The following is an 11792-nucleotide window of genomic DNA, read 5'->3' on the forward strand; positions in this document are numbered from 1 at the left end:
CAAGCCTATTATCCCGCCGGTAAAATAGCATCAGCGCCCAAGATCCGCCCACAAAGTCACTTGCGTTTTGAGCGAAGACACTTCCGTTTCAGACCATTAAAATAGGGCCCTAAGATTTGTTATGCACTAAATTTGATACCTTAAGTATTTTTATGCACATGGTGGTTTCTTCTTTATACTATCTTAGCTTTTCTAAAATTAGGTTAAAATGTTAAAATATCACGTCACACACAGTATCAGAACATGCATCTCAACATATTGAATCGTGATATACATTGTGATATACATTGTGCCGTCAGATTCTGGCCAATGCACGGCCCTAGGTACAGGTGTATGGTTAGGTGTGTTTTTTTGAGATGGAGGAAGAGTCTGTGTGTACGGTATTTGGTGTTTTCATGTCTGAAAGTGGGAAAGGTAATGGACATGACATGCCTTTGTAGCAGTTAGTCGTCTCTGGATTTTGTTTACTGTTGATGATACTCCCTGCTGAGAATCCTCATGTTCATCAGTCAGCCCACAGCAGGCAGCCTTACATGCTTTATACACACACAAACACAGACAGACAGACAGACAGACACACACACACACACACACACTCTCTCTCTGTCGCTCTGTCTCTCTCTCCTTTCTCTTACACACAAGTGACAAATGAAAAGCAATGTGCACATAAACCATAATCACTGACAAGCCAGCACTCTTGATCACACCAGCATCCTCAAATGCTCCCAGACATACACAACAAAAATCACTTACAAATGCAGGGTATTTATTTGCAATTTTACATTTCAATGTTCTATCCATCATTTCATTCAATTTTGTGTCTTGTATTTTGTGTGTTTTTATATATGCAGATATTTAGTTGAATCCCACAACCAACATAGGCAGTCTACTCTAATTAGTATGGACCAGGCAAATGAGGTGTCACCAAACCACCATGGACTCGCACCGTGCCAGATCTCTTGTCAAATCCTCTCCCCACCAGCTAGCCGCAGGCTAACTCCTCCTTTAAGACACGTCTGGAATATGTATGAGAGACTTCCTGCTCAGCTGTAGCCTGGCATACCATCTACATGTCGCTGTATGTCACACTTTATACATGTTCTGGTAAAGTGCCGATGTTCCGTTCAGCTTCTTCCAACATGGGTCTCTTCTTCATGTCTCCTTATCAGTATTCCGGAGCTTTCCGTTGGGCCTGTCCCTATGCAGCTGTCTCCGGTGAAGTCACCTTCAGACGCCCGTCTTGACCAGCCCAACCCAGCCCATTCCTCCTCCACACACACACACACACACACACACACACACACACACACACACACACACACACACACACACGCCAGCAGCACCACTATCCGCACCGCCTCTTCCACTTACAGCACTTAACTTTATTACCGCCGGCCCACAATTCATTACGGCAGGAAGACCTGCCCGGGACCTGCTTCACTAATGCACTGGCCCATTCCATCATCCTTATTAATCCTGCTCGGCATTGGCAGCGGCTCCCCACACTGTGGCTCGGCCCGACGCTAAATCACTCAAGATCCCCCAACCCCACCCAACCACCCCACCCAACCCTGCTGCACCCTACCTCCATTGGATCATGATATGGGGGGTGGGGGTTGGGGGAGCACTAATGGATGTCCAACCCCCCCCACCCCCTTCCCTCCCGCCCCCTCAGAAATTTGCAAAAGTGCCAGGCTACGTAATTGAATTTGCCTTGATTGCTGTGTCTGTGGCTGCCATGAGGGCGGTCAGGAGTATAAATAGGACGAAGGAGGGTGGGGAGCTGGCGTGGGGCGGGGTGGGGTGGGGCGGTGGGTTCAAGGGAGATGAGTCACAGTTGGCGACCATCACCGAAGGCAGCTTCCTCAGGAAGCCCTGACGTAAAAGTCTGTGAGTGGTTAGCAGAGTGGAAGGGGCTGAGTCAAGTGGGCGGAGCTTCGTCTTCATTTCCTCTCTCCCACCATTCCATGCAGAATGGATACGGATTGATAATGGCACCAACAGATGTACATATACATTGCTATTAGTGTGTAGCGTGGTTTGGGTTGTTTGGTTCTTTTGGGGTTTACTCCATCTGTGCCTCTTCCCAGTGCCCCATGTGAGGATGATTAGCAGTGGATGGATTCGTCTCACAGACAGGCCTCTTGTCTCTCCTGCCTCCTCATCTCCTCTTTGACACTGATATTAGCATTATGCCAGAGGGAACAGTCTCCTGGGAGCGATCTCCTTTCTCTCTCTCTCTCTCGCTTCTCCACTTCTCTCTCTCTCTCTCTCTCTCCATACATGTCCACTAGCAGGGGATGAGATGCAGGTCTGACCTTTTTAGGGCTCCACTCTGCTGGGCTTTTTCCTCCACAAATTAGCCATTGTGAATTAATCACTAGTTCACTCGCTCTCTCATTCACTTACCCACTCAATCGCTAGTTCACTCACTCTCTCATTCACTCCCTCGCTCACTTACTCATTGCTCACTCACTCATTCCCTAGTTCAGCTTTTCTCAAACTTCTTTGACTTGAGGCCCAGTCATGGCAGACTTTGAAGTCATAGGGCCCACCAACACGAACCCACATCCCCACACCTCCCACTCCCCCGCCCCATTCTAAGGATGGGCCAGAGATCTGTCTGATTATGATTATCATTATCACAATTATTATTGTTCTACATGCTCTTCAAAACAGTCAATGTTTTAAGTGCTAACATTGCTCACAAGGTTGTGCATCACATGATGCTTGCATGAGGAATACTCAAAACAACAGCAATTATATGGGTACCATTGTTTTGGGATGTTTCCTTCATGCAAGTATACATTAGTTGTATGGTAAACTTCGGAGCAGATAGGTGTAATTACTGATCTGGAGATATTTATTAAACAGGAAGAATAATTAGGCTACAATAGCTTTTGGCCACGTTATATTCAAATCTATTATCCAGTCTCTGCTCTTTTTATATGGAAGTTACAAGAATCCACTTTGTTCTGTTACAGTACATGTCGTTATCTCGTAGCCAGGTTGAAGCAGAGCTTTGTTACATTGTTATCGAGTGGTTTCAGTTTCTCTCGCACAGACGTGCACACATATGCATTGAACTCTTATACCACTACCATTTAATTTTATGCCTCTATGTTTGTTGATAAATTAGCATTTATTTCCTCCTGATTGTGGAAACGCTTGTTTTCTTTTTCTGTCGGTTCCTTTGTTCTGCACAGCAAATTATCATAATTTGACTCGCGGCTCCGGACCAGCAGGCTCCTCGTCACGGACTGGCACCGGTCTTCAGCCCATAGTTTGAGAAACGCTGCCATACTGTAGTTCACTGTCTCACTCACTCACTCACTCACTCACTCACTCACTCACTCACTCATTCAAGCACATTTACACATGAATGAGGGCTGATAGAAGCTGTTGATGAGACTGCTTCAGTTGCTCATCCAATCCTCCATGAAGCCCAGTTCTCTCTCTCCCTCTGTTTCCGTCTGGATCTTTGTATCTATCTATTGTATCACTTTCTCTCTTTCTCTTTTTCTCTTTCTCTTCCTCTCCCTGTCTCTCTAGCTCACTAGCTTTCTCTTTTTTTTCCTTTCTCCCTTACACCGCAAAGAACTCTCCTCGACAATTTGGGCCGCCATAATTGAATAGAATTCCAACTGAATTTCCATTGACTGGCTGACCTCCAAGAATGTGTTGGCATATGCACAAAATGTCATCGCTGATTCTGAAATGAACTAGAAGGTTGTGTTTGTGTGCATCTTTTTTTTATCCTTTTGTCTTTCCCCTTTTGTTTGTTTTGCCTGGTCCTTCGTAATGTTCCTCCTCCTTCTTTATTCCATCTTGTATGGCCCCCACCATATCTGTATGCCAACCCAAAGCAGCAGAACAGATTGAAATGAAACTGTCCAGAGAGCAAAATATAATTCCAGCTCTACCTAAAGTAGACCACCAACTAGCAAAACCTAGTTACAGTGTATGTACTCCCACAACGTCAGGTGTGTGTGTGGGTTCATTTATGACATCCAGATGTTATTTGTGGAACTTTGTTTTTCTTCAAAGTTGGTAGCCAGTATATTCTCACACACAGTAATAGTCAGTGATCTGGTAAAGCAAGATACTGACGACACCAAGGTCAAAGGTTATTTCCTGTGGACATTATTATGAAGAGTGGTCAAGTTTGGTGTAATTGTATATATATATATATATGTAGATATAAATCAGACATCTACAGTTAGATTAAGAGCTGGGATCTACACTCATCTAAATGCTCTGAGTGCCGGGAGCCAACCGATTAGATTCGTCTGAGCTTTTAGTGACCGTGGCGATCTTGTGCGATTGGATGAACCATGATTGCCCCCCCCCTCCCCCCACCTGGGGTTGTTATCGAGCGGTTTTGATCACTGTCATGAGACGGAGGGAGGAAGTAGAAGGAGCGGCTAAGAGCCTCCAGGTGGTGGTGTCGGAGTGGACGGAACCTTCCGGAGAAGTGGAGGGGCTTGGGGGGTGCAACCTAGCGGGAGGTAGATGACAAAAGTGTGTTTGAATTTTAGTGTGTGATTGTTTGAGACGTAAGGTGCATTACAGAAGGGCTCTGTGTTGGAAATGTAACAGTTGAAGTCTTAATGTAGACACACACATTTTACATTTACATGTATTTATTTAGCATACACTTTTTTATCCAAAGCAACTTTCCTGTGTCAATTAAATTCCATTGTCCCCAGAGCAACTAGGGTTGTTTGCTCAAGGGCACAATGGTGGAAGCTGGGAATTGAACCCACATCTTTTCAGGCTACTGCATGCTAGCCCAACGCCTTAGCCGCTATGCTACCATTGTTCAGAGACAGAGAGGCAGGCACGCATGTATGCACACACACACGCATATGCACCAAACACCTGTATCTGTAATATGCAAGTACACACACACAACAATATGCCCCAAACCTGTATCTGAAATATACACACACACACACACACACACACACACACATAAAAAAGACAGTGCCAGACATGCCCTTATGTATAAACAAGCCTCCTCTCTGTGGCGAGGTACCAGGTGCAGATATTTTCAAATGTGCTTGTGGAAATAATTTTACACATGCTACCGAGTACATCTATACAGACGGTTATTGAGTTAGTGTGTGTGTGTGTGTGTGTGCAGAGTATGTGTGTAGGGTTAGAAGGGTAGGTTGTCAGGCGGCTGGGATCTTCACACTGATCAGCTGATTTAATCAGACTACAGGAAGTGCACCCCAGTGATAACTAATGAGATTTAATAAATGTGAGATGCTCTGTGTGTGTGTGTGTGTGTGTGTGTGCACAGTATATACACGTACAGTTACATGTGCATGTGTGTGTGCTTATGTGTCAATGCTTGTGGGTATTTGTGTGCCTGGTTATAACAGTAGCGTTCAGCTTCTGAGTGTGCGTTGTGTGAGGTGTGGATCTCTGTGTATTTTCATGTGTCCACTTGTTTTTTGAGATTTAATGTTATTAGCATGTGAGTGTGTGATTACATTTGTGGTGTGTGTGTGTGTGTGTGAGGCCCCACCCCGGGTTGCCCCTGCCGGGTGTTCTGGTGTCCCTCTCATCCCGGCGGGGGGGTAATAGGTTGACCTTCCCCCGTCAGGAGACAGGTGCCCCCACTGCTCTAGGTCAGCACGCACTGATTGCACAAGAGCAGGGGGCTGTTTAAAAACTACTCGTCAGATTTGTCAGGGGCTGTTCATAGTCTCTGTGTGTGTGTGTTCCATAGACTGTTCTATATATACAGTCTATGGTGTGTTCTTACTGTGTTTAATTCTTTGCTCACATCTCTATTTGCACCTGTCTCAGACCTGCATCACTCTGTTGCTCAGCATCAATCAGGCTGTTGTCTCCAGCTGAGGGTCAGATTGCCTGTGTGTGTGTGTGTGTGTGTGTGTAGGTGCACAGATTGCTGGTGTGTGTGCTTCATGTCATTAATGGCATACCTCAATGTGGAGGTGGCTTCAGATTGTTGCAGAGAGCTGCCACCTGGATACTGAAAGGGCAGAGAGGGGAAATTAGAAATATGTTAACGTGTCACTTCCTCTCATGTCTCTCACTTCCTCTCTCTATCACTCACTCTTCCTCCCTCTTTCCCTCTATGCCCCTCTCACTGTTGCCTCCTAAGTTGTCTCTCTTTCATTCTCACTTCTCTCTCCCTCTTTCTCTCTCTGATGGACAAGTGAATTTTAAAGTGAGAGATGGGCTTGAACACTTCTTGTTTGGTGCTGAAAATTATTTTTAGTTTGAGGTTTTAATGTTATGTGTGTTTGTGTGAGAAGGTTAAATCAGTGTTTTTCAACCACTGTGCCGTGAGAGATCATCAGGTGTGCCGCAGAAAATTACCCAAATGTCACTCACTCAGGGGCGTAGATTTGCGTGGGGACCGAAGGACGTGTCCACACCAATGTCAGATTACGACTGAAATGTCCCCACCAATATTCAGGTTTAAGTGGGGGGGAAAGCGCTCACATGCACTATAAAGAGTTAAATACTTTCTCACTTTGCTGCGGATCATCTCGTACAGATCGTGTAATGTGCAGTAGCCTATAAGGGTAAATCGCGCTGATTTGAAGTTACCTATAATAACTACCAGTGAGCCGCAGGAGACGCTGCGCTTCAGCTTCACTTCACTACAAGGCATATGAAGTGCGTCCAAATTCATCCATTCTTCTCTGTTGAACTCCTCGAGTAGGCTACTCATCACACATGTGTCACATGAAAGAGCCTTTTCTCAGCTTTTAAACGGTGCTATAGCCACTATTTGCTGTGATAAACAGTTCGCGAGAAAAATTAACTTCAAGAGATTTAATAATTATTCTCTGTGCCCATCTCCACATCCATTCGTCTCGGTGGAATATCGTAGGCCTACACACTCTTCACGCAACACATGACAACCCATATATCAGAATAAACAGCAGACCTTACCGAACACAAAGGTGTAAAGCATTCCCTTCTAGTTAGCTGTTCCAGAGTAATCCGGTTTTGAAATAAATTGTAGAAAAATTCAACATGGTCTTTCGGCTTTAAGCATTTCTTAAAACTGAGCTGTGCTTACATCGCCTAGATATCTGTAAATAGGCCTAGAGAATATACAGGCAGCTTATGGTTAAGAGTTGTCAATGTAGCCTTAATGATTCTTTTCACAAAATGCTAAGCATGCATGTATTTAAGTTTCTTAAAACTGAGCTGTGCTTAAATGGGTCAATGCATGATTTCATAACAGACCAAATAGAAAATAAATGTTAAATATAGCCTACATATGTATACATATTAAAATCAGATTATGTGCTACACAGTATAGATCAAGTTGGACAGTAGCACATTTTAATCATGGGTAGTTGGACAGTAGCACATTTTAATCATTTTATATATCTATAGTGGCTGGTGAAAGAGTTGAGTGGCTTTTCCTTTTTTTTTTCTTCGGGGGAATTAGTGGGTAGTGTCCCCACCAAAGCTCAGACCAAACCTACGCCCTTGCACTCACTGGTCCAGAAAAGCAACTGTTGCATCAAAGAATTTATAACCACATGCTCTCATTGATTGTATGACACTATTTGTGGTATGCAGGCATTGTACAACGGGGGCCCCATATCCAGAATTCACAGAATCATCACATATCCAGTTCAAAACAACAATTAAATTATATATAGTCACCTACAAATGACAGAGGGCGCTTGTTTTATTGAGCAGGTCTTGCATAGAAGCCATAATAAGCCCATCTGTGTATTATTTGAAATTTTAGGCTATGGTATGTTTATTTTTTCTTCACACAGGATGCACAGTGTGCTGTGGGACATTTTAAGTGTCAAAAGTGTGCCGTGGCACAAAAAAGGTTGAAAAACACTGGGTTAAATAGTGCTTTAGTAAACTCTCTCTCTTTCTCTCTCTCTCTCTCTCAATTCAGATCAATTCAATAAAGCTTTATTGCCATGAATGTTTTAGCAACATTATTGCCAAAGCTCAATTACATGTACAAATAAATACATAAATGTTTAACAGAATTGGGAAATTAAGTAAGACATAGTTGTTGGTGGTTATGGCCACACTGGCTGTCCATCAGGTTATGGCAGGGTGCTACAAAATTTGCAGCCAGAATGGCCACATCCTCATTCTCTCCGAGGATGAAAGGCAATTTTGCCTCATTTGCCCAGGTTTGAAAGTCAGGGAGGGTTGAATTGAGTTTATTGAATGACAATATTCGTATTTCCTTATATTTTGGACATTCTGTTAAGAAGTGCAGCTCTGTCTCCATAGCCCCCAAGCTGCAGTGTGAGCACAGCCTCTCCTCTCTGGGCAGTCAGGTCTGCCTGTGTCTGCCTTTTTGAGTCTGGAATAGAATAGAATAGAATACACTTTATTGTCATGCCTGCATGAAAATTGTCTTTGGTCTCACTGATCGGGATAGTATAAAACACATAGGAAACATAGAGTAGACACATTCATTCCATTACACACAGACATATATCCACAGGATTAACACAGCACATCACATGTATCCCCTCCCTCTAGCCCACACACACATGCACACACATCAGATACAAGGCAGAAAGCACCAGTTCCAATGTCTGTACATTGTCACGGTTTTCCTGAGTTTCGGGTCTTTTAGTATACCGGTACTCAGGTAATTATGTTTTCACGTTTTAGGGCTAAATAGCATTGTAATTACAGTGCATGAAAATGCACTGTTCTTTTATCCGAAGTCTTCTTCTTATTATTCTTATTATTATTATTATATAAACTTTGTAACGTAGGTCTTGAAAAGGACACTTGAGGAATGTATTTTTCACTTTTGTAAACTTTATACTTTTTGACATATTAATAAAAAACAAGCTTATTTTTCCCCATAGACTTTGCATGGGCACTATGACATCACAATGTTCTAATTAACTTGATTTGCACCTGTATCAACTTCCAGCTGCTCAACTAGACCCCATAAAAAAGCCAGTTAAACTGATTGCACCGGTATCAACTGCTCAATTAGGCCAACTCTCTCTGTGTATCTTCATTCTACAAGGATATAAGGCACATTCCATCCAACTTTCTATCCATTCATCCTCTTCAAACCATTCACTCATCCACCCATTAAACTATCCATCAACATCCATTAAACAATCTGCCCATCAACATCCATTAAACTTTCTGTCTATCAACATCCATTACACTATCTACATTCAACTATTAAACTATATACTCTGTCTCAGGTTTTAAGAATACAATCTTGCTATCTTAACACTACATATTCTGTTCAACTATTTCCTCTGCCCACAACTGTTTCAAAATAAATGTCCTCACTACAATAATTCACTATTAAATAATATAACTATTTAAACTACTCAACTATTTAACTGTTCAGCCATTTCAACTGTCATTTGTTATCAACTATGACTCCTTCCAAACTATGATTTGTTTTACATTTTATGTTAATATACAGTATGTTTATTTCATGCACTGGTAATTTCCTCGAAATTACATTTTCTAGTTTAGATTGTGTTTTGGTTACTCCTTTCCAATAGGTGATGTAATTTTCCTTTTCATTGTTTCTTTCTCTTGTCTTTCTGTTTCCCTCTCTCTCTCCATCTCTCTCTCTCCACCCCCCTCTCTCTCCATCTCTCTCTCTTTCTCTCTCTCTCTCTCTCAGGTACCGAACAGTACAGTAGGTACAGAGGCTATGCCGAGACTTACAAATGGGATGAAGGTTGTGATGACCAGACACCCAGGTGATTTGGCAATTTACACACTCTTACCTGCAATTAGTATCACACTGTTGCTTTTCCCACTTCTGCTGCCCATACGGCATTCATGTTGTTTTCTTCCCACATTGTGTTTGATGAAACATTCAAGCTTAAAGCAGTTGAAAGGTTCTAGTGTTCTGTTCTGGTGTTGGAACTGCACTTCATAGTGCATATAGTAGGTCCATTGATAGATGGGCACACTTTGATCATGTTGGAGTGATAAAACTGCCAGGTGTTTGTTATAGAAATTCCATGTGCTAATATGGCTTGAGGTGTCACTTGACTGTGTCTCCATGACAAATTTTAAATCTTGTCTGCAGCTCAAGTATTGTTACTGTCTTGTTCTTTCTGTTGTAAAACATGATCTCTAGACAGTAAAAAACTAGGATGTCTTGTTCTTTTCATGACATTGTAAGGCACACCTGTTGTTGATTTGGCTCCTATAGAGACCGATGGCAGAGAAGATGCACAGAGATTGTCGCCATAGATGCTCTGAAGTTCCGCAGCTTCCTGGAACAATTCCATCCAGACAGAATGACCCGAGAACTCAATAAGGTGAGTCTGCAAAGGTACCGGTCCAATGGAAAACAGCACGTCCTCCAAAGGTGTGTGTTTCCACCTAGGCTCATGTGACCCAGGCAGTTTAAAACAAGAGGACACAATGTCTGCATATATCATATATAGCAAAAAAATTATTGAATACTTCTGTGACCTTTGAGAATTTGATTGAGATATTTCAATATGTCCAGGAAATCTTATATATGTGTGGCTCTGCAAGACCCGCTCCATCACAGTTAGACCAGCAAGACTGGCACAGTATAACATTTTGTTCCTAAGTGATGTATATGTAAGGAAAGATAAACGCTGTTTGCTGGAAACAGCTCCAATGAATATAGTTATAGTCAGCCGACTGTATTTCTGAACACTGAAGCAGTCACTTTATGATGTAACCAATTAGCAATGAGAACAGGAAACAGAAACAGTATGTTGCCCCCGAATGACCTCATTTCCTTCCTCCCCCTCTCTGTGCTTTGGGTCTCCTTTACTCCCACTGGCAGTGTCATCTGTAGCCTGTTTGTAGACACAAATACTAACTCCTGTATTATTAATGTCTGTTGGAAGTGTGTGTGTGTGTGTGTGTGTGTGCGTGTGCGTGCGTGTGCGCGCGCGTGTGTGCGCGTGCGTGTGTGTGTGTGTGTGTGTGTGTGTGCGTGCGTGCGTGTGCACGTGTGTGCATGTGCGTGTTTAGGGGGCTCTACAGCTGCTCTTTGATTCAAATGCTTTGATCTCCAACAGAAGATAGTCACCGTAGTCACCACACACCCCATCAGGGAGATGGGATGGAGGGGGGGGGGGCTGAAATGGCATCTGCTTTCAGATTTGGCGTCTGACAATTTAATTGCTTCAGCAGTGCGCCATTATGCACAGTGCATGAGAACCAATAAACAATAGGAACTGTAAACAGGCATAAATCCAGGAAGTGAGTTTAGCACCTGGGCCCCATTACGTTTGAGAGTGTTTGCGTTGTCTCGCTAACCGAGCTAACGGCAGCCTCTTAATAGGCACCCAGAGAGACGTGCGCTGAGCGAGACCGTCTTTGGGTGATGACAGAGGGTGGCAGGGTGTACACTGAATGGAAGGAGTAGTTTTCCCCCTGCAGGCCAGGGGGAAAAACAGATCTGTACAGGAAAGAGAAGAATGTACCAAACGCATTTCAGATTCATTTGGTTAATCAATTTGTTGCAGTAGGTGTGGGGGCCAAATTGGCCCTTTTCAGGCATATAGTGAAGGTGAAGCATTTGAGATCCTCTTGGGGTGTTTGTTGTTTGGTAAATGATCACATGTGTTGGTAGATGGTAGGGCAGGACAGTGAAAGCACTTTAAAACATTATAAATTGCATTCAAATTCAAATTGACATTCAACTTTTGAACATGTATTGTGTGCTCAGTGTAATGCATTTAGAATCACAGTGTAGCTGTAGGAAGATGCAGGCAGGTGTAATCTTTTTTTTTTATTCTATTATCGAACACACACACGCGCGCGCG

General features: G+C 43.1%; 1 protein-coding gene across 5 annotated transcripts in view; it reads left to right on the plus strand.

Annotated features, from left to right (window-relative positions):
- Window positions 1–11792, plus strand: part of LOC143138117 (poly(ADP-ribose) glycohydrolase-like) — a 56488-nt gene that overhangs the window by 38875 nt on the left and 5821 nt on the right. For all 5 annotated transcript variants that reach the window (XM_076298565.1, XM_076298561.1, XM_076298562.1 and 2 more), the window contains 2 exons: window positions 9653–9731; window positions 10193–10301. In XM_076298565.1, the coding sequence (XP_076154680.1) occupies window positions 9653–9731; window positions 10193–10301 (188 nt within the window). The remainder of the gene's footprint in view (window positions 1–9652; window positions 9732–10192; window positions 10302–11792) is intronic.

Source organism: Alosa pseudoharengus, unplaced genomic scaffold (genome assembly GCF_046254945.1).
Source record: "Alosa pseudoharengus isolate Yale_2024_CS ecotype anadromous, Long Island Sound unplaced genomic scaffold, YU_APseudo_1.1 YU_APseudo_1.1_scf_21, whole genome shotgun sequence".
In the NCBI taxonomy this organism is placed as follows: domain Eukaryota; kingdom Metazoa; phylum Chordata; class Actinopteri; order Clupeiformes; family Clupeidae; genus Alosa; species Alosa pseudoharengus.